General features: G+C 34.1%; 1 protein-coding gene across 1 annotated transcript in view; it reads right to left on the reverse strand.

Moving 5' to 3' along the window:
* Positions 1-25,419, reverse strand: part of LOC123720051 (titin-like) — an 83,617-nt gene that overhangs the window by 44,310 nt on the left and 13,888 nt on the right. Inside the window, exons 2-7 of the mRNA XM_045676493.1 lie at positions 25,145-25,254; positions 21,775-21,989; positions 20,341-20,529; positions 17,103-17,249; positions 16,068-16,161; positions 7,690-7,854 (exon numbers count right to left, since the gene is read on the reverse strand). Coding sequence (XP_045532449.1) covers positions 7,690-7,854; positions 16,068-16,161; positions 17,103-17,249; positions 20,341-20,529; positions 21,775-21,989; positions 25,145-25,254 — 920 coding nt within the window. The remainder of the gene's footprint in view (positions 1-7,689; positions 7,855-16,067; positions 16,162-17,102; positions 17,250-20,340; positions 20,530-21,774; positions 21,990-25,144; positions 25,255-25,419) is intronic.

The raw sequence follows: 25,419 nt of genomic DNA on the forward strand, positions 1-25,419 counted from the left end.
AATGATTTTTACTTTGACTTTACAAGGTTAATGTTTGTTTAAAATTAATTTTATAATCAATACGTGAAAACATCCGCATACACAATAAATTATCTTTTGTTTAACAAATGCTTATTTTTAACTCTAATTAGAACGTCAAACGGATAATTATGCTTAATTTTCATTACGCATTTGTGTTAGTAATTACTGCCAACAACTGTCCCGAATTCCAGTTTACACGTTTTAACGAACAGTAAATAGCATGGTAATTCAGTAGTTATAAACAATTATATTGTACCTCCACGACTTAGTGGTTGTATTAAGATTTCAATTTACATTACACTTTCAATTTTAGTGCTCAAAACTTATTTATTTTATATTTGTAATTATATTTAATTCTAGCGGTTTTATACATACTTCCATATTCAGAATCTAAATCAGTCTCTTTGTATCCTATTTGAATTCTTTTGTCTATTGGTCAAATTGTGCTAACGCTGTGATGAGAAGACACAGATGAAGGATTTTAACGCTGCAATTGATTTTTTTTTTCTTATGGAACAGGGGGCAAACGTTCAGGAGGCTCACCTGATGTTAAGTTTTACCGCCGCCCATGGACACTCTCAATGCCACCTAAAGGCAGACAACGCACTCGCGAGCCCTCTATACATTTTTATGGATCAATGTTAAAAATGACAGACGATATATTTTGATAAGAACAAAAGCATTGTATTTGATATACACACTTCATTGATTTAAGACTAAAAAATAACTCAATAAATTGGCCAAGAAACACGTGAGCGGAACACAGGAGAAATCTGAAAGGCTGTATAGAAATAGAATCTGATAAAGGCTTCCTAAGGAAATCTGTTCAAAGTCAAAATAATTCTTGAAAATTGTTCAAAAGCACAACATCGGTCAGGGTCAGTGATGACGTATAAACATATTTCCATTTAAAATATTTTATTTTCAACAAGAAATAAGCCGCAACGACCCAGATATGTTTAAACTTTTGAGCAAAATTATAGCTTTTGTGAACCAAAGTCTTAATTACAATTTTTTTAATGCGGAATTACGCTGTAGAATTTTCCTACGTGAACAATACCAGTGTTTTGTTATAACATATATAATAAGAATAATTATTTCCTGTATGTTAGATTTAAAAAAACAAAATAACGAGTGTTGACTACAAACTAAAAAGGAAGATTCTTCGTTTCTGGTTAGAATCCCTATATCCTTAGCGCAATATCCCATCATCTCTATACATATAAAATTCTCGTGTCACAATATTTGTTCCCATACTCCTCCAAAATGGCTCGCCCGATGCTTATGAATATTTTTATGCATATTCAGTATGTCTGAGAATCGGCTACTATCTATCTTTCAAACCCCTAAGTGATAAGGGGTGTCCACTCCAAAAAAAATTATTTTCATTTTTTAGACAATTTTTATTTGTTTTGATTTTTTATGATACAACATACAAACATAAATACAACCCTTAATTGTCTACTATCAACCCCTATTTTTTACTATAGTAGATAGGTTATTTATATTGAACTATAATAAATGTTTCCTGGAAATAATATACATGGCAAATCAACGTTTGCCGGGCCAGCTAGTAATCTATAATGAAAGTACGAAAATCTATGCAGACCTTATTATTAATCAGTAATCATTATAAAATTCAAGCGCGTAGGAACCTGCTGCCCACTGAAGTATTTCCAAACCAATTCGACATAGGGTCCTTCAAGACGCGTAACAATTCTTTAAAGGCCGGCAACGCACTTGCGAGCATTCTGGCAATGTGAGTGTCCACTTATTATCATTGAAAACCTTCAAAAATCCAAAAACCAAAATGCGCGTGCGCTTGAGGACCTATAGTGTACATATCTAATAACGACAAGTACAATCGATAGATACCTAACGTACTTACTTTAATGGGTGACGTACACAACATATTTATCATAATATCAACATTACAGTGCTATCTGTAATCATCAGGGTTGCAGACTGCAGGGCTTCAGCCAGGTACAGCAATAGAATTTTATGGCCACTTTACCACAATAAAGCTGAAACCTAAATAAAATAAAATATATTGTGCTAGGGATAAAATAATCGATTTTCTAGACCATTAGCGCGCCAGTTGGCGACAACATTTCTATTAAATTATCCAGGTTCAACTATTTGTTTGAGCGATTTCCTCTGAATGTTATTCGCACGCTTTACGGTACCACGGCCCAATTTATAATGCTTATACGTGTTTCCGTGCACATGAAAAAATATTTATTCAATAGGATTAAGAACATTGTCAACCGCGCCGTAGACAACCCGTAATTCAACCTTGAGACACTTATCACGCGAAATAACTAAATAAAAAAAATGAATGGCTTTTTTAGGTCTGGGCCTCAGGTTTATGTATCTGTTTCATGATCATTTGTAAATTGAATAGGCAAGTAGGTGATCAGCCTTCTGTGCCTGACGCATGCCGCTAACTTTTTGTGTCTAAGGCAAGTCGGTTTCCTCACGATCTTTTCCTTCACCTTTCGAGCTAATGTTTAATGCGCACATAGAAAGAAAATCCATTAGTGCACAGCCGGGGATCGAACCTACGACCTCAGGGATGAGCGCCGCACGCTGAAGCCACTAGGCCAACACTGCTCAAATAAATAATTTGTCTTCGAATAATTTAGGCCAGACACTTGCGAGCCCTCTGGCAATATAAATATATATTGGGGGTGGTATCACCTAACCTCGGGCGAGCCACCTGCACTCTGTTATATATAAACCCGAATTTCATGTTGCAAAACAAAGGAAGAAAGAAAGGCGAATATAAAACAAAACACAATCTCAAACTTTTAACAAGACACACAGGTGACAGATAAAGAATTAACATATCAATAAATTTATTTTCTGAAAGCCAATCAGAGTTTTAAGCCAACAGTGTTAAAAACCTTGAAATTTAACCCCCGACAGGGCCGTTATTTCGTTGGGGTCATACTCCTCGGTGTCAAGGTGCCACCCTCATATGGGGCATACAATTTTAAACTGATAAAGCCATAATCCCATAATACTATCACGTGTCCACTGGAGCGGAAATTGGTAACGCGATTAACGAAAATAAACATTAACTTAATTATTTACGTTACAAATTGGAAGTTTGAAAATTACTCATATATACTTTTCTTAATGCGCGGATAGATCCAAATATGGGCTATTTGCTGTCGTTAATTTCTTTAAGAACCCCTCCGTATGCAACAAGATATTCACAATTGTTCCATGTGCCTCGTACGAATTATCAGCGGAATTCGCCATCTACAATACAATTTATGAAGAATGAAGACCTTATTAAAGAGAATTTGAGGAAGTATTTTGGGAAGCGGGAAAACTTTGTCTTTATTTAGCAGTAGTAACAATTCATTTTGTCTAAAATATTAAGTTGATTAATGCTTAATTAGAGTTCTTAATGGACTTATGTTTTCTATTTCGTATATTTTGTTTATCAATGTAATCTGTGTTGGCTATGTATATTGTCTAATTGTTTTCTATAACAATTATTGTAGCTGTAAGATTACTTATAAATAAATAAAATAGATATATCAACAAAGCTTTGTAGCCGAGTCTGTTAAGTCGACGTCTCTTGGCTCATCACGAGACTAACAAAAACAATGGATTGTTTACGGCAGAAACAATTAGAAAGGCTTCATCAAGACGCTCGAGGGAGGCCGACATACCATCCGGGGGTGAAGTAAAAACAAAGTATCCAATTTCACCACTTCCCCACTTCCGACGCAATTATTGTGGGGCTGTGGTCTGGCCGCATTCAGAAATCTAGGCACTGCCAATCTCGTTACGGAACGCGGCTTTTATTACAACCATTTTTTCGCAAGACTTGTTCCAATAATCTAACAATCGATTGAATTGGTGCAACCATTTTTATAGTTAGATTTTTTATAGGCTAACAAGCCACAAAATAAAATTATCTATAAATGAGATAATACTTTAACCATGGACTACATGTACTGCTCAGTTTATTTGAATTGTTTTAAGTTAAGTACGGATCGCTTTTTAACATAGCAGACAGAAGACGAAAGAGTGCAATTATACCGATTTATGAATAAGGCTATGTTCATAAGAAGCCTCAAATAGCTATTGAAAGTTTATATTATTCTCCTGTCACTTGCCGATAAGTTGTGACAAGCATTCTTTAACTAATTGACGCTTATAGTTTACGAATGAGACCGTTATTAGACCGTCTCTAAGCGTGTTACTTTACGAAAACATATCATTAGCATGAGTCATGTCAAGTGAAGTAAGAAGTGAGTCAATCACGATGCTTTCCATTCAAACGACGATCTATCACCAACGGTGACAGATTAAGCAAGTTGACAAATCACAATTTAAAATTTAAATTTCGAACCCTTCTACAAGATGGCATTTGTGTCAAAGTTTGCACACAAAGAACTATTCAACACCTCAAAACTTCAACTAAAGTGTCACAATGAAAAACCCTCACATTACAACAAAACTGTTGTACATGAAAGCTCTTTTACGCTTTGCGATCCATTAACGACACTTAAAAGCTTGAAGGGCGTCACACCAAAACAAGTAGAGCTCAGTGTTTTCGAACTTTCGCTTGATGTATACCACAAAATCTTACAAGGAAAGTTCTTATTGTTGTGGCCATAGTACTTGTATTACAAATAGCAATTTCGTCACAATCATATGACCCAATAAACACTACTGTTGCCAATCAATTGTTTGCAAGGTTAAGAGAAAACGTATTACAGAAATCGTTTTGGGGTATGATATTTTTTAGTGTAGTATTCCTTGTATTTATATATATTGTAATTTCCGTTTATTACAGTTATATTAAGACGAGTAAGTCATCCACAACACGAAGCGTCTGTATAAATTACAAGAATGCGTTTTTGTTATATAAATATATTATTATTTATAGGTGGTCGCTGGAGTGTATATAAGCCCTTAAACAGAAATGACAGTGGGCGGGGCATACAGTACGATGCAGTAAATAATAAGTAAAATTAAATATGGACTTTAATACAAAACTATAAGCTAAGGAGGACGTCCAAGTAAACAGTGGTAAGAAGATATTAAAGAGAATGAAGAAAGAATGTCCTGGATAAGGTGTTTTGGAAGGCCTTTAATCGAGAAGTGTTTCCGATCAATGGTCTGATACAATAACAATCAATAAAAATATATAATCAAAAAGGTAAATTGTATATTGTAAACAATTGTATAGCTTTTACCAAGACCGGTAAACATTTTTAGCAACTTGAACAAATAATCTACTTAAAATGAACACATATTATAAAATCGATTTTGACAATCTCAAAAGCGAACAGATTGTTAGCGTGATTCATGAGTTTGGATATATGTAATTTCATTTGTGTGAATTGGTTGGAACATCGTAACTCGAAAAAGTCGATATTCACTATTTGAGATAGGTATAAACATAGCGTAGCAGAGCACTGTTGAATTACAGTGCGCGACTCGAAACTCTGAGGTCTTAGGTTCGATCAACGGTTGGGCACCAATATGCTTCCTTTCTATATGCGCATTTATCATTCGCTCGAACGGTGCAAGGAAACATTGCAAAGAAAATCGGCTTGATTTAGACCCAAAAAGTTGATGGCTTGTACCAAGCACAGGAGCTTGATCACCTACTTGACCAGAAATCTGAGGGCTAGACAAAAAGCTTGTCTAGCCACTGAAATATTTTTTTTTAGATATAATTCTTCTACAGGCCGCAAGAAGACTGTCGATTACGAACACTTTTAGTGTTGTCAAAATAACAATAGAGCGCTTTGGCGACCTCAAATCCCTCATGGTTTTCCGCAGACTCTAAGTGACATATCGTGAATAATATCAATAATTATAACACATACATATACCTGCACCTCCATACAAAGTTCATGATATCCATGACCAAAATATCGTATTGACAAACACAGTTGCATTAGTCCATGCTTTATAATGCAGTTATGATCTATATCAGTCAAAACATAAAATAGTAGTATACTTGATTTTCTTATCATACTTGTATCAAATAAATTAAAAATCCAAAAGGCGCTACAACCCTTGGACTTCACCTCAAATTTCTGTATCTGTTCCGTGATCATTTGTTTCTGATAGGCAAATAGGTAATCATCCGAACAAAGACGGACTGGTTCATTGATGGTAGGTAAACATATATATTATATAAATTAAGGGTAACATTTATAAATAAGACCTCAACAAAAGCGTCTCGCATTGACCTTGGCAATGTTTATTCAAGATTTTCTATTAAATGCCGGGGGCACATGGCCTCAAACTAACAATAGCTGTCAACACAATTGTTATGCTTAATACAAAATTCATAGCTATAACTTATAACTCATAGCCATGAACAACTTCAAATTGTAACAATCCTCTCTTTCGTGGGTCTGTAGTTACACTGTAAACTTTATTATTTAAGATTTAAGTTTCTTTCGATATGATTTTATTCATTAAGTAATTTCTACGTCTAATATAATTGATGTGTCATAAATGTTAATGTCATTGCCTCGTACTCCTTAAGCATACATATTGTTTTAGAACTTATGAATAACTAACGAGACTGTATCAATGGCGTCAAAGCTAAATTTGATGTTGATTGTTGAATGATGATGTTTGATGAAAGAAAAAAACTGGTAAATTTGATTCCCAATTATTTAAATTTAAATGTTAAAATCATAAATGTCGACTCTTCGGGGAGCGACCTGTTAGTGACGCATATTGTTAATACTACAGCAATATGCACAGGGGAGGCGAAGAAGAGGGCTAGGCTTTATCAGCTTTGATTGTGAATATTTGACCTAAATATTCAATAAATATAATTATTTATATATCTAAATCCCTTTATAGACTCTGTAAGGTTTCACACACGCACACACCATAACATTTGATACGCCTTTTGGTATTTCGTACATAAAGAGCCCAACACCAACTATGCCAAAAACTCAGTTATGTATTGCGCAGCCCGGACATACAACGACCGATATTAAAGCTTTGACTTGTTGAAGCTATCTCGGAATATGCTTAAAATGAGTATCAAGAATGTCCATAGCGCAAAATCACCAGCATCTCGAGCACACCCTATATACACACTCTCACTTACATACGTTACTTTTACACTGTCACACAACAGTCAAATTAGGTATTCATTAGTTTAATTGTATTGTATTTTGTTAAAAAAGCTTTTACACATAAAGAAAAATACTTTTTGAACGGGTTAAAGCTTTAATCCGTTCAAAAAGTGTTTTTCTTAGTTTAATTGAATTGAATAGTTTTTGTTCTTTGAATAGTTTTTTTCCTTCTGTAATATTTGAACCCTTTTGTTTATATCATGTATTCCATCTCGACTATATGTTTAGTATAATTGTTTCTTTATTAAATATACAAACACCTAGTATACGTTTTTTTTTAAATTAAAAGAAAGCTAGAAAGCAATAAGTCCGCTCGCTGCTTATAAGTTTTACTGATTTTTCAAACGAAGTGTTAAATTATACCAAGAAAATTATAGTGTTGAATTTCATTCATGTTTTTATTTAATATATTTAATTATTATACTGATTAGTAAATCATTGGCTGTAATATTAAGATTATAACTCTTTACGGATGTTTTTTTTTAAACTTTCATCTTTCTACTCGTTAGCCGCTAGGCTTATCACTTACCTGGATTGGCCGTGATCTGTCGGTACACAGCTAACGCCACCTCATCCTCGCTGACCACATCCCAGAGGCCATCGCAGGCTATCACAAGGAAGTCTTCATCACCATCCAGGTCTAACGCAGCCTGTTCTGGATGAGCAATCACGTATGGCTTGTATTGTGCGTCACCTAAAAACATTCATACAAACATTAATCCAAAATATTCTTCAATTAAAATTGATCGGACAGTGTTTTCTTTTTTTTATATCAGGGGCAAACTGGCACTGATCTCAAATGCGTTGCAGGTCTTTAAGTCGAATCGGTTCGAAAATATATATATAAATACTTCAGTAGACAGTTGTTACTACTAACGATATTTAAATCTATGATATACCAAATACTTATTTCTATATATATATACTTTTATATAATCTAATTACGAAACTCATGTGTAAATCTTTAGTAAGGAAACTTTGAAGCGCGAAATGAAGGATACAATATTACTTTTGTTCAAAAGATATAGCGTGGTAATATTAAAAAAAAATCCTAGTTCCCAACTCGTCCCTAGGTATTATTGTCGACCAAAAGAAAATGCGGTCTAGCGTCTGTATGTAGCTACCATATAATCATATCATTTTAAACTTAAAAAATAATCAACCTGATTAATAAATATCGATTTCAGTACTGCTATTTCCCAAGCCAAAGAGTCCGCAATAAGACAATAATTGGCTATAAACACTCCGTAACTCTTTTAAATAGTCAAGATAATATCGATTTATTAATAATAATAATAATCGTTTATTTAAGAAAAACACTTTTTGAACGGATTAAAGCTATGTATTATTATTAAAACTTATAGTTATTTACCAAGATAGTGGTACAATTAGATTGATCAACTACAAATATCCGCACAACCTAATATAATAGTCATGCAAATGTCATATCAATTATTACAATGTCTTATTAAGAATATAAAATAATGTTACAGTTAAATAATTTACAATCGGTGTCAAATCTATGCGTCCAAATATTTGCCTACGATAAGGCACTTTGCCTTTAAAAATTTAATATAATCTGATTTATTTATTCACGCCTTTTTTACCAAGGGGTAAAAGGGGTCCTGGCATAGAGAGTATTCATGGACTTTCATGACCATGATTTCTCGTTATGATACTTTTAGCTTGTCCCTTCTCTAGTACCTTCTGGATTTGAAGGTATGTACTAGGCCTACCCAACCTGACTTCACCATCCACAGCTACCTTATACTTGTTAACAGCTCATCCGTTCTACATGATTCATAACCCACACTATATCATAATCCATACTAAATAGTTTATTTAATAAATTATTTTCAAAGCTTATATATTAAGAGCGATAAAAGAAGCCTTGCGTAAAAGTCGGGGATAAATTTCAAGCGCCCGGATTACAATCTATATCTACGTTAAGGGGAATCGGTAGTATCCAGCCTCCAGCCCCCTCAGGGCTGTCCCGTGAAGAAAATGTCAACATTATACTTTCATAGAAACTACGCCATTACTGTATGTAGTGATGGTGATAACATAAATAACGATATTCATTTTGGATTGTTTTTAGAATTGTCAAATGAAAAATCTCACAATGGTAATATGATTTTCATTATATTTACAATATTACATGAAAATTATTAATATTTGATTATAATTTCACGTGAAAATAACTTTACACGTTTCCTTGTCTGCTTTCTATATTCTAAACTAAATTGCTAAACTTTTTTTAGTGCAAAAAAGTTAATACAATTTCTATGTGCGCATTTAACATTACCTCGAACGGTGAAGGAAAATATCGTGAGGAAACCGGCTTGCCTTAGACCCGTCGACGGCGTGCGTCAGGCCAATTGACAAATGATCATGATATAGTTACAAAAATCTGAGGCCCAGACCTAAAAATATTGTAGCGCCAGTAATTTATTTAGTTATTTACTCCATATAATTCCATACGAGAATATTAGGGATGGAGATGCATAATATCCTTTTTCAATGAGATAAAAAATCATATAACTGGAGTGGAATTAAAAAAACAAGTAACGAGGAAAATAATTACAGCACTATCATGTTAATATCTCTTTTCTGCCAATAAATTATTGTGATGAGTAATTCATTGTATCGTAACAAGCACATCACTAGTTGAATGCAGTCCGCGGTGATCGATAGTTTCGTGCAGTTGACGAGGGGTGGCCACGACTCGCCGGCGCCCGACGCGCGCACTGTACATACCCTAGCCCTTATTTTACATTTAATGGGCTAATAATTACTCAGGTAACAAAATATTGATAAACATTTATAGAACCAAAAACAAATTTGGCCTTTATATGGGACGAATTTGGTACAAATTAGAAAGAATATTGCTTCATATTAGAAGGCTCAAAAAACAAAATTTCACTTACATATTCAATAAATATTATTATTTAAATAAATCCTTTTATAGACTCTGTAGGGTTTCACACACGCCCACACTATAACATTTGATGCGTCTTTTGGTATTACGTACACAAAGAGTACAATACCAACTATGCCAAAAACTCAGTTTTGTATCGCGCTGACCGATACAAAGACCAATATATTTAAGCCTTGACTTGTTTAAGCTATCGTGGAATATGCTTAAAATGAGTATCAAGAATGTCCATAGCGCAAAATCACCAGCATCTCGAGCACATCGTAGCTACATACACACTTACATACATACGTTACTTTTACACTATCAAAGAATTATATAGAATATTGGTCCATATTAGAAGGCTCAAGTAACCAACGAAACAGACAAATACATGTGAAATAAAACGTTAATATAAAGGTGAAATAATTAAATTATTTACAAAACATTTCTGGTACGGTAATGTAAGCGATCAACGATCAATCATATAGAAATATGCTGTGTTTACTTAATAATAAATAATGATTTCGTTAACGCAATGACAATGTTAAAAGTTGTAACTCCACCTATCTGTATGTCGCTCAAAATGTCGCGGCAATTCATATAATATAAACTAGCTGCCCCCGCGAACTTTGTTTCTCCTTAATGTGGTTTTAGTCAGCCTTAATACCGTGACACGAAAGAATAATTTCACTGTATTATCGTCACTATAATTTGAATTTGATTTATACTTCGGCCTAAGTAACACGTGGCTATGCTAACACCAAAAATTAAAAAAGTAGAAATAATTGAATTTCACGGTATTTCGTTTACCACAAAATAAATTTAATTTATACTTTAGCCTCAATAACACGTGGTAATCATGATATTGAATTACAAATTATATGACACGTTTGTCGGTTTACAATGCAGTGCCATCTATTGATTACTTACTCAATCCAGTCGAAAAGTATCGACATCTTTTAGAATCTTTTGGAATTAACAGATACTTGTGACTGTCAATTAATTATAGACAAATATTTTGCAATAAAATAAAATTGCGACTATAATTAAAGATCTAAGCTATCCTATTTCTTAAGTTGGACCAGACTGCTCAAGGTGTGCCAATTTAATTTAAAATTGGTTAAGTAGTTGAGGAGTCTATCGCGGACAAACATCGTGACAGGAGATTTATATATATTAAGATTACAATAAAAAGCAATACTATAAAGAACGTTCACCAACCACATCGACCGAAATAGTCATCGTACTCAAAACTATATTCTGTCATAAGAGAGGAGCTGGTCCTCGCTGACCACGACGCTTAGATATCTTCTACCGCATTTACCACGGGGAGTGTTCAGAAGAGTTTTTCGGTTTAATACCTGCAGCTGAGTTTCATTATTGGACGTCAAGGTAAAATACAAAATACCATCCGTATCACCTCGACGTCCGTCGTTCTACAACTGAGCGTTTTCTAAGACAGTTTTTGCCACGCACCTCCACTATGTGGAACCAGCCCACTGAAGTATTTCCGAACCAATTCGACTTAGGCTCCTTCAAGAAAAGAGCGTACCAACTCTTGAAAGGCCGCCAAAGCACTTTCGAGCCTTCTGGCAATGTGAGTGTCCATGTGGCGGTATCACTTAACATCAGGTGAGCCTCCTGCCCGTTTGCCTCCTATTACATTTAAAAAAAGACATGAGCTGCCATGAAGAGAGATATTAATAACGTATAGTATTTAAAAATCCATGCTACACAATGCCGAGTCGGAGGTGGTCGACGTCCATGGATGATCCTAACAGAATGGCTCATCATGATGATAGTATTGTATTTGTAAGGGCAAATAGAAAACAATAAAACCAATTTTTTTGCTCATTTTCTTCTTAGCTTTATCTTCTTTTTCTTATCCGGTACACTCTTGACAGAGCGGTCGTAATCGCTGTGTAGTAGTGGTAAACAAAGGGGCAGATGTGATGCGCTTCATGACGTTTCGCCATCGTCTCCTATTATTACTATTACTATTGAAAACAGACGCTGCTTAGTAACGAGTTCTTAGCTCTCCGAAGTATCGAGACATTTGTACGAAACTCGGTCCACGAAACCCCAAGCATTCTCCTCCAGCAGCACAATTCCAGAGCGTCTATTTTCTGTCTTTTCACATCTCGCAAGTTTAATGTTTCCATGTCTCCATGTTTCTTAGTTTTATACACAAAAATATTTCATACTAAAACGCTTAAATCCTTGTGGGAAGCTGTCCGAACTTTGTTTGGCTTCAATTTGATTTTTATTCTTAGCCTACCTTTTTATTGCTACCAACATTTCTAACCCTATCCTGATCAATCGTGACTTGTGTTTCCTTTTCTTTTGTATTGCATTTGCATCGCTATTCGCTGTTCATGAATCTGTTTGATTAGCTTTAGAATTTTTGGTTTGTTATTAATATTTTATTTGTATTACTTTAGATTAAGAATTTAGCAAGATTTTATTTAATATTTGGTTCTGCACTTCTTGCGCTCATGATTTTTCTTTTTTAGCTTATCTCTTACTAGGGTTACCTAGAAGAGATCGCTTATTAGCGATAAGGCCACCCGTTGCATCCCTTGTAATTTTTATGTATTGTGTTTCTTTTATTTTCATTGCAACGAAGTATTAATAAATAAAATTAATAAAGAAACATAGTTCAAAGAATGAATAAAAAATACACATATTGGTCCAGCTGTATTGCGATCGTATTTTGGGTTTGATAACGTAACATTACCTTACGTATCTTCTATAAACCAAAGACGAGAAATCTATCTTTATTGTTGTCCGGGATTTCACACTACATTATAAGTGACGTTAACCAGATAAACAATCGTTAAATGAACCATGCTTTATTATATGGTAATGTTGTCCATCCCTCGCCAACAACTTAATGGTAGGCACACGACAATAATAATCCAGATGAGAATTAGTGTGCAATGCTTAGTACAAGAGCCAGTTTTACAATAAATAATTAATTGTGAAATTCAAGTATAGATTCCTTTATAAATAAAGTCATTTTTAGGTACCGGGGATTTAGAATATAGCTAGCTACGAAATAGTCTGTGAAAATTGTCAAACAAAAACTTTTGTCTAATATCTTATTCGCGGGAAATTTAACGTGGATTTATGATAAATGCTGAAGGTAGTCTGCGCTGAGAAAACCGACTATACAGGTTGTCCCAAAAGAGTGTCAAGCGGTGGTCCAGAGACACCGTTATTTCCGCTTTTTAGGTTAGAACATGTAGGTTTTATGTCAAATAGGCTATGTTTAACATAATAAAAAGAGAAACAATTATTTATCTTCATCATCTTCAAAGATACACCCCAGTATTACCTAATAAGCGGAAATTAACCAAAAACAGAAAAACATATTATCTACAAAAAAATGTAGAACATACATAGGGGTTATTTGGGTTCCTCTAATCTCTGGACCACCGCTTGACACTCTGTTTTTGGGATACCTTGTATAACATATATTTTTCTATTCATATTCTCAACATCTTACTAACACCTGAAGATTATGCTCGTTGGACGTATGGAAGAAGAAGTAATCGCCGAAACCCGCTCCCGAACGCAACAATTTTGAAGAATTCAATTCTATTTTCTATCTAGCCTACAAACTTTTCTGCCCACTCATATAATGACATAACAACTGTCATCATTAGAAAAAGCTTACAAATCTCACGACAGATCTTTTTCGCACTAAAAACATTATTTAGGTTTAAGTTTAATGTGTAATATTTTATCATTTTTCTTGCGGACGATTGCTAAAAGGCACTCAAAACGCCGAATTATATAATAATAAAGGTTATTAAAGTAAATTTCCGTTTATTACTAATGTAGAAGACTTTTCTTGAAAATGTTGAAATTTTTCTTTGACACAAAATATAAGCTTAGCTGTTATAATTTATGTACAGTACTTACAGTATTCTTTACGTACATAGTACTTTATTCTAATCATATAAAGATATTGATAAATAAATAGAAAACTAAATGAAAATTAACTTTGTTCCCTGTGGCAGTGTACCTGCTGCCTCGCTGTATTGCGATACTTATTCGTTGAGCATGATTGACATACCGCCGCGCATTGACACTCTTAATAGGCGAGTGTGTAGCCGGCCTTTTAACTTTTTAATTAAACTCAATACATAAACAATCAATTTCCATTGACAGCATTAAGAAATAGCAATAAAATTACACCATCTCTTAGACTAGACCACTCCCTCTAGCAATAAACCGTCTGATTAACCCGCCTCTTACACAAGGGTTGCCTTTTCAATGCACATTCCTTGCTCGTAGGTAAAAACGCAAACAAAATGAAACTCATTAGGGAATTACGCATTTAAGTTTTCCAAAACGTCACTCAAACCGAAACTGTTCAGACTACACTTGAACATTGCCTAACTACTGACACGGCTCACGTAGTTCTTCCAGATTGTAACAGCTGAAGGCCGTACACCAACAGCTCACGAGAGTAATGTATATATATGTGAATAGGTGTAAGTAATATTGAAGATATTATTTTATAACAAAAAATCTGTTTTGAATATTGCTCTATATTATTCATTCTTCGCTTCTTCTTTATTGCGAAGATAATTTCATGCCTTAAATGCCCGATAGCTTTGAGATTTTTTTACTTGGGAAAACCCCAAACTCCACCAACAATCGCCATAAGCCGTCGTATCGTAATAGCAGAGCCTTATCCGCTTCCCGAAATGCGATTCGGTGGTTGCGTCCGCCTCTGTACACCCATTGTTAGTTTGTGTCAAGTATCCTTCACAGACCGGGAAATTCGCTTTTAGAAATAGCTAGGAATGATCGAGTACCGTATTTGCAGGGATGGATCCCTTCTTTTGATCACATGGACCCCTGCTTCCTCGCTTGGACACTTTTTAGGCGACGAGGATTTAGTGACGGGCCTGCTTAGCTTTTAGATAATGCCACAACCTCTGATCCTACCCGTAGGGCTCCGGCTGTTACCTTAGGTCTCTTGGTGCAGATATCCAGTACTCATTTAGATAATTTAGTATTCACTATTTTCGTGTAAGGTTGTTAGTTTCTTAGGTCTCAACCACTAATCTACTCATATACTATACAGCTATTATGACATTTTCACTAGCTGGCAAGCTGTTCAAAAACCTATTAAAACATGTATATATATATTATTCAATTTAGTTTGAAAGAAAATGATAAAGTTAGTTGTATATTATATTTTCTATTATATATATGAATAGCTTCAGTTGTATACAATAAGTGTAGAAAAAGAAAGTTGACTGGAACGATGAAGTGTCCGTTATATTAATTGTTATTTTTTACATTTACATAATATAAAGCAAAAATTTAAATTTATAACGACGGCTAGACGAAACAGAATACCACGAAAGAAAATATGAATTTCATTCCAATAATAGCGGATTTAGTGGAAGCGGGGCAACAAAGGCGTGGATGACTATATAACCTGGCCCCAAATTATTTTACAAACAAAAAAAGATATTTTTCAAAGGAAACTTTCAGTCGAGTTTTGCAATAAATCATTAATTCTGAAACCAAAAAGTGGCCTCCAGCATCGGAGTAAGGCTGCATTTATTCAATATCCTAAAATTTTTAATAGTTTTGTATCTAATATAAAAAGAACATTTTTGTTCAAGATTCATTTTATGTTCAAAAGTTAAAGTGCGTGATTAACAAACAAGCTCTGGAGAAAAATATATTAACCAATTACCAATTTATCGATCGATGATAACTTCTGAATTTCATTTCTAAATAAAACCTTGATTTCGACTCCCGATAGTCATCCAATACTTTTTTGACATACGGGAGTGACACTTTTCATTTATGAATATCACCTTAAGTACTCAGCGCTTAATCATACTATGCAGCCTTATAAAACATGAAGAAATAATTTATAACCATAACTGTCATTATGGTAACCATGGCAACAACCGCGTTTTATAAGACTGATAACTGGGAAGAAAAGAAAAACTCACCGATCGCCCTAGAGACGGCGAGTTGCCCGTTCACTCGCCATGTGCCCCAATACATCACGGTCCCACCGGACGCTTCTATACGGTTTTTCTCGTCCTGTATAAAAGTTTTAATTGTTATATCTATTATATTAATTAAGTGTTATTACTATTATTTTGTAAATCCAATTGGTATCCGTTCATTCCGTGTATTGATCCACTGTAATGTAAGAGATTTTGCTAGTCTAGAAGATGGCTGAAATGGCAGTCATCGCAGCCAATGGAAAAATTTCAGCGGATGCGTTGCCGGCCTTTGAGGGAGGAGCATACTGTTTCTGTAAACAATTGAAGGTCGTATCTCCAAAGACCCCGGGAGTCTAATGCGCAGTTCGCTACTTTAGAAGAAAAAGTGTCTTTTGAAGTGGAGCGTGGAATACTTTCAGCCATGAAGGTGATGCTGAAGAAATTTTGATTCATTTTAAATTTGAATTCATTCCTTTTCACGAGGTTACAATTTAGTTCTTTACGTCCTTTCCACACCAATTATATTTAGATTGAACTTTTCTATTTGTACTGTTTTGCCTGTATTTATGTTTTAAATTTTCTATAAACTACATTTTTTTAAACCAGCGCCATCTAGTAATTAAAGCCAGAAATACATCGTAGTAAAATCTGTTGTATTGTGACTGCACCGACTAAAACTTACTAAAGGGTCTTATTCTCGTCTACGAGTTCGGTTTAATGTTTTGTAATTTATACAAAAATCAGTACATTAAATATTGACAGCTATTGATTTTTTGTTACTGATTTTGAATCATTCAATTTTATGATAGAACAACTAACACTAGCATCTTATATAAAAACACTTTAAGAGTATGTAAAGAATGTTTTTTACTACATATATATATGAAACATTCTATAATTTACTGTTAATTTGTAAAAAATAACGCCGAGACGCATTGATTATATTCAATACTTTTGTTATATTAAATTTGATATTTACGTAAAACAAGGTCTAACGACGTGGCTTGGCCTAAAAACAAATAATTAAAAAATTACCTCTCTGCTTGGTTTATGTGGATGTACCAGCTGCATTAAACGCATACGTTGAGCAACAAGAGCCAGTGAGTCGCCGGCCCATGCCACCAAAAGCCGCTTTCCACGAATACAAATCACAACTGCTGTACTGCCTCCCACTACGCGGTGCTGCAAATAATCATATTTTTTTAATACACATTATACGCAAAGTCTCTTGACTGGAGGATTGGACCATCTGAGGTAATACTATCACATTAATTCAATACTAGTAGCGCCATCTATGTGTTAGCCTACGAACTTTTCAGCCCACCTATAATCGTCGGGTCGTAATAAATTATTATATAAGGGAGCGTTCAAGTATTACGTTACTATTTTGGAGATTTTTGTTTTTTTTTATTTTTTGTTATAATTGGCTTCGAATCTCTTCGAATCAACCGTGGTAGGGACAAGAAATAGATGACGGGTTAAGCCAGGTCAACACTTGTCTCATCTATCATGACGCAAATAATATTAGGTGATATCAAATAATTTGTTGGAAAGTTCCAAATTAGGCGTATTATATACCTAAACTATTGCATTCACAATTACAGAAACGAAAACGACTTTTTATGTTTTTCCGTGCAATCTTTCCAATTCCCTCCATAAAAACTTTCCTCAAAGGGTATAAAGAAATTACAGTTGCAAGCCGTCTTCGAGTTTTGAGTTTAGCAACATACTTTGCGATTCATTTGTATTTATATAGATAGGTTTATTTGTTAAAATTCATGAAATAATATTTATTCATATATATAAATAACTTTCACTTAAATTCAATGCTTTAATAGCCTCACAAATGCTAATATTTGTACATAGATTGTACCTTTTGTTACATTTTTTTTACTTTCACATAAATCATTCAAAGTACATATGTCGCAGTAAAGTAGTTAAATCAGAGAGTTAATTGAATCTCTAGACAGTTAATTAAAAATAGATATTCAATCAAGTCGCTAAAGTTCCGTCAGTCAAACGAGTTTCCTAAACGTTCCTAGGCAACTAGAATAACCTAACCTAACCATTTACAATAAAGCAAAACACGGAATTTCCAAGCTCTCAGTTCTTCACGATCACACCGAAATAACACTAATAAATGAAATAACCATGGCAAAGTCTTGTTTTACATTGTTAATCAACACGCTGGCTTTTGGTCAGACAGATAGTTAAACGTTTTCGATTGAATATCGACATATGTCATGATGTAATGATCTGTCTAGAGCTTCAATTAACTCTCAGATTTAACTACTTTACTGCGACACATACACCATTCTCTCACGTTTTATGTTTGTAATTTGATTGTTTTCTATTTTTTTATAATAATGTCACTGCAGTATGGCCCACTGAAAATCCCATTTTGTATTCATAAATGTATGCCTCAAACAAATGTTATTTATTAATCGGTTTGAATTTGGCGTCAGCTGATTTAACATATATTTTTCATCATAAAATACACCTTGACACACGAGACAGTTATAAGAGGTCATAGGAATCATTTATTTATTTACACAAATACATACGTATATTATCCTTACAGTAAGCCAATACGATAATATCAAAACAACAGCGCCGGTCGTCAATGGATGCAAATAGCTCGGGATAGAGAAAGATGGCAAGCCTTGGAGGAGGCCTTTACCGGAGAAAGTACATACATACTAACTGTGTTCATCTTTTCTCTCATTCAATGTAACTCTTATATAATTAATTTAATCTTAATATATATAAATCTCCTGTCACGATGTTTTTCCGCGATGGATTCCTAAACTACTTAACCGATTTTAAATTAAATTGGCACACCGTGAGCAGTCTGGTCCAACTTAAGAGATAGGATAGCTTAGATCTTTAATTATAGTCGCAATTTTATTTTATTGCAAAATATTTGTCTATAATTAATTGACAGTCACAAGTATCTGTTAATTCCAAAAGATTCTAACAGATGTCGATACTTTTCGACTGGATTGAGTAAGTAATCAATAGATGGCACTGCTATAGTAAACCGACAAACGTGTCATATAATTTGTAATTCAATATCATGATTACCACGTGTTATTGAGGCTAAAGTATAAATTTAATTTAATTTGGAGTTAACAAATTACCGTGAAATTCAATTATTTCTATTCATTTCTTGCTTCATTCATTTATTCATTTTTGGTGTTAGCATAGCCAACCACGTATTACTTAGACCGAAATGTAAATCAAATTCAAACTATAGTGACGATAATATAGTGCAATTATTCTTTCGTGTCACGGTATTAAGGCTAACTAAAACCACATTAAGGAGAAACGAAGTTTGCGGGGGCAGCTGGTATATTATAATATTAGATCTTTCTATTCCTTTGAATTAAATGCTTTATGTACTCGCAAAGCTGAGTATGACTAAATAACATAAATGAGCCTAGGGAATGCATTGTGAATCATTGTTTTCAATAACGCACTTTGTATGCAACTGATAGAGATATGACCAATCTTATTTTATATCTTTTCGAATTGGAAATATACTAGTCATTTCAAAGTATGTTTCTATACCATTTTAAATTAAATTCCTGATAATGTTGATTTATATAACAAAGGCAATACTAGACGGCCTTTTCAGAATTGATCTCATTTCTTGAACACGAATTAGTATTTAAAAACGATTTGTGATTCTTCTGTGTGTGTTGTTTTCTACGTGTTTGTTAAGTTTGCCTATGTGCTTGGCACAGTAAAACTTGTATTTTTCTTCACTCAAGTACCAATGTACCTCCGAATACGTAAGGATGGTCAAGCCGTATTTCACACATATGCAAACCGAATGAACACAACGCATTCAATCCCGTAATATGTTTATTTTATGTAATAGGAGGAAAACGAGTAGGAGGTTCACCTGATGTTAAGTTTTACCGCTGCCCATGGACATTTACGTTGCCAAAAGGCTCGCACGTGCGTTGCCGGCCTTTTAAGAATTGGTACACTTCTTCATCTTGAAGGACCCTAAGTCGAATTGGTTCGGAAATACTTCAATGGGCAGCTGGTTCCATTGTGGTGGTGCGCGGAAAAAACTGCCTTAAAAAACGCTCAGTAGAACAACGGACGTCGAGGAGAAACGGATGTTATTCTGTATTCGGCCTTGACGTCCGATGATAAAACTAAGCTGCAAGTTAGTTTGAACAACTCCTCTGAACACTCTGTAACTACAGAATGTATGAAGTTATCTTATAATAATGCATCCTTGAAGAAATATTACACTTACCTCAACTTTGCTCTTCCTAATAAATTCGGAGTCTGTCTTCAAAAAGGCGTCTCGTAGTGCATTTCGTAAGTCTTTCTTGAAGTGCTGACTCTCCACCAAATATTGGTGCAAATGCGCCGCACAGTACTGCGCCGCGGACGAACCCGCGTGCCCGTCATATACTGCATAGAAACTTGTGTGTTCCGTTGTCTGCAAGGTATAAGATAATTATTAATTAATTAATTAAGAAAAATATAAACGGTGACTTTTGTAATAATAAAATATTTCTACAAGGGCTGCCTGGAAGAGATGGAAATAAGGCCGTCCTTTGCCTTAATTTATGTTACCTGAATGTATATGTACGAAATATGTAACGCACAAAAGTAATCATGAATAATGTCGAATTTAAGTGAGTACGAAACACATAGTAAGTATTAAAAGATCTTCCGACTAGAGTCTTTAAAAATCGACTTCGTGTATTACTGTTGGAAAAAATATATTATTCAATAAATGATTATTTGCGTGAGACACTGTAGTTGATATAAATTTAATAACATTTGATATGATATGTACGAGACAAATAATAGAATAATTGACCAATTCATATGACTAATAATGTAAAATGTTAAACTTCTTTAAATTTAAAGATGCCGTCAATATGACAACACTTCCAAAGACATAATCAAAATATAGTTATCAGTCTTGTTGGGGCAGCCTTTGACGCGGAAAAGCACTCAAAACGAGTTACATATAAAATAAAATGGCTTAATATCGATACTAACTTTCATTGAATAATAACTTTATTTCTATCTAAATTAATTAAACGAAAATAAATAATTTCCATACAAATAAATTGGCTTCATATAAACCTATTCGATTGTTTATAGGAGCAGTATGAAACATTTATTTTAACAATTTATTTCCTTAAACAAAATAAGACACGATATATATGAGTCACAAGACGACGCTTCATTATGTTCAACTTTATTTTAAAAATAAAAATAAATCAGAGGCGCCATAGGCAAGTAGGTGATTAGCCTCATGTGCCTGACACACGCCGACGACTTTTTGTTTCCAAGCCGGTTTCCTCACGATGTTTTCATGTTTTCTTTCACTGTTTAGGCTGTTAAATTCGCACATAGAAAGAAAGTCCATTGGTGCACAGCCGGGGATTGAACCTACTCTACCGAGTCGATGGAGAGACGCACACTATAACCGATAGACCAACACTGCTATCTTATTAATTTTTAACTCACCTTTACAAATCTGTTTTGTAACATCTTCGATAGCTTGTTAAAGGCCGGCAACGCACTTGCGAGCCTTCTGGCAATGTGAGTGTCCATGGGCGGCGGTATCACTTAACATCAGGTGAGCCTCCTGCTCCTTTGCCTCCTATTACATAAAAAAAATCTTAAGGCTACCGTATACGTATACTAAACGTTTTCAATACAGTACCTCAATGTCAAACAACGCTTCCAAGTTCCCAATTTCAACGTGTCGATCCTCCATAACGCGTCGTGAGTTCCGCAAAGCAGCGGAAACTGTCAAAAACTCCTTTTGGCTCCGTGGTGGCGGAGGGAGTGTGTCCAACCGAGAATTGTCCAGATACCTCATACATACAGCGTTCACTCTAGCTATCACTGCCTGCATCAGTGATATCGCTTTGTATGCTGGAATTTCAAAAATAAACATTAGGAAGTAGATTTTCCTTCGTCATTACGAATACTTTTAAAACCTCATTACGAAATCTCTTTTAATTATTAAAAAGATATAAATCAATCAGGTCCTCAACCTTTTTAGGTCTTAACCTCAGATTTCTGTATCTGTAATGATCATTTGTCAATTGAATATGAAAACAGGTGATCAGTCTACGCCTGACACACGCCGTCGACTGTTGAGACTAAGACGAGGTTTCCTCACGACGTTTTCCTTCACCGTTCGATTGTACATAGAATGATTTCTAGTCGATTGGTTCATTGCCGGGGATCGAACCTACAACCTGAGAACGAGAGTCGCACGCTGAAGTAACTACGCCAGCACTGCTCTTTCAATTATGACCAATCTAAAAATAATCATTTCAATACAGAATCAGAATTTCAAACTTTCCCTAAAGATTTCCATCTTATCGTATTTATACATTTCCAAAACATAAATCAACGTCTATCAAATGCGACGAATTTCACGAGCACGCAAGAATGTTGCACGAATTTAATGAATGTTAACATTCACATCTGCTAACAAAGCAGGTTAATAATAATAAGGTTTCCCAACTTCCTGACGCCAACAGCTGTCGTTAACTCCTGTGGTGAAACCGGTTTAAATACCTGTATTTGTTAGGAACCAAAAGAAATCCCATAAAATTTTAATATTGAATAGATTCTAAAAGGTTTTGATAAGGAGATTATAAGAAACTTCACGCAATGTCTTTGTGAACTATAAAGCTTAACTGTAAGTGAAAATATCAAACGAAACGACGGTGCGTTTCGTTCGATTGTCATTGGTCAACCGCATCTCCAATAGGCGTTGGGCGTACATTACGTTTGTCCAATCAAAACCGCATGGTTTTGTCGATAGTTTCACTGCCTTCGTTTTTACTGAAATAGAGTACTTTAGTGAAAACTATAACAGAACCTTACTACGAACGTTAGGTTAACGACAGCTCAAACCGACTTCTATACGATTGTTCCGGGAAACAAGTTTGTGAAGCACTATTACGACTGTTTTAATGTTTTAAAATTTTTAATTCCTTGGGTAGTATAACTGTAATATTTTTTCAGATTTTTTACAAAACATTTTACTACAAAAAAAAACCGAGTATGTCATTATTCTACGGAAATTATTTTGTGCATAACGTTAGTAATCGTTTACGAAATGTTACCTCCCCTGAAATAGATCGCAACAACCATAAAGATAGTTTTAGTTTAGATTTTAATTCTATCAAATAATCATAAAAGTTAATGCGACAGTTTAAAAAAATGCTAATCATACATCGCTCATATCATACAAGGTCATAATATTTCCGTGAAGAAAGTGGTAGTAGTTTATTTACGTTACTAAACATTCGTCAAAATATACCATCATACACGCTTTTGCTATTAATTATAATTAGATAATTTCGTTAATGTACATTTAGTTCGTTTTTAATTATTTGCTCTAAATACACAACAACAAACGTGTTTAAATCGTCGAATATGAAAAAAAATAGCTTTCATCTGATATATATAATAGTAAATACTAGATTTTACAACAACTGATGTAGCTACATCTAAGTACAGGAATCGCTGTGTCGGATCCATAATTTTTAACCGATGTTTCCGGAATTATATCAACAGTATAAAGATAGCGTACGAAGTTCGAACCCTTAGAGATACCAAGTCTAAGTATTAGAACAAAGGCGCTCGGTGTCCGATCGTGATGTAACAATGGAAACCGTCAACGCCTGATAAGCCAGATTATACGATAACTCCATGATATCATGGCTGTAAATATACTAATTTCTTTATCACGGGTTGTATATTAACCAAGTGGTTGAACTTGCGACCCCAGCAATATTAATTGTGATAAGCGAGGTATACTAATCACACATCTTAAGGCTCACATACAAGACTTAACTCTTAATACAACTGACAATTATATTAAAAAAGAAAATCACCTTCAACATTTACGTTATTGCCCTAATAACTAATACCTACGACTCAAAATATGGTAATACGCCATTGATTCGCCAAATGAAACTTTTAGTTCCCTAAAGGATCTTGAAGGATGTGCTTTTAAAGAAAAATATGAATAACATAGACTAGATGTAAATCTGATGTATTCATATGTTACAGTTGGATAAATTTTGCAAAATAAAATTGTGGACAACAAGTTAAAGGTATGATGTAATAACGTAGTGCAAACGGCTTATTGTTTTATTTTTGGATATCGCTAATCTTCAGTCCATCCTCACAGTCAGGATTGATATTAGAATATTAATTACGATTTTATAGAATATCGAAGGTTAAACAAATTGTATCGTAAAACCGTATCGCTAAACCATTTGGAGGAGAGTCCCACAAAATAAATTACAGACGGCTGAACGGTTCTTTTTAACAAAGTCATTCAGTCAGTCAAATATATCCATTAAGCAATTCAGTAATAAGTTGTGCTAGAATGCTTAAAATCCTAGAGATGGACCAAAAATTTCATGACATTCATATCGATCTGTCTCGGTTTCGTGCCAATTTGAGAAAGTTACTATCTTCATAAAACGCCATCCAATATTCTTAGTCCAGTCATAAATAAGGATCAATATTTACGATAAACAAAAATATGTCTCGACTTTAATTCATATGATATTATAAAACAGTATTTCATTAACATATTTTATTAAATTAACTTCGCAATAAATACGCATTTGATGGTTATTATTATTATTGAATTTTTTACTTATACCTAAAACAATCTTTATACTAAAATTGCCAAATTGTTTTTATAGTCAATGATACTGTTTATTATACCTCATATAAAATTAACACCTCTTAACATTTTTCTCTTCTCTGCATTTTATTTGTAATTGTAAATATATAATTTTTATGTATTTTAGAACGTAGCTTTAGGTTTATTTATTTTAGGTTTATAATTGTATAAGTATACATTGTTAAACGTAATTTTATTATTTAATTTGCGCTTTACCCTTAATGTTTTCTATTTCCTTACTAGGGTTGCCTATAGGTCGCCCATTGGCTTCTTAATTTATGTTATCTGAATGTGCATGTACCAAACATGTAATGCAACAAAGTGTTAATAAATAAAACATATAACATACAAATACATATTGTATTACCTGACTTATCAGCATTATAACCAAAGTCATTTGGATATTTTTTCGCTGCAATTCGCACCTCGTCTAGTATTATCCGCAACAGCGGAGTCATTAGTGTCGCCGGACATGATCTGAAAGCAAAAACCGAACAATTTGACACCATTCTTAGACTTCTAAATGCATTGGACTAAAAGCGTTCTTGCTTGTAACAACTAAAAGAACTTTCTTAGATTTATACCATTACTTTGAATATTTTTTTTAAACCAGCTGTGCCGCTTCAGCATTTCCACCCGGCT

Source organism: Pieris brassicae, chromosome 2 (assembly GCF_905147105.1).
Source record: "Pieris brassicae chromosome 2, ilPieBrab1.1, whole genome shotgun sequence".
NCBI classification, from domain to species: domain Eukaryota; kingdom Metazoa; phylum Arthropoda; class Insecta; order Lepidoptera; family Pieridae; genus Pieris; species Pieris brassicae.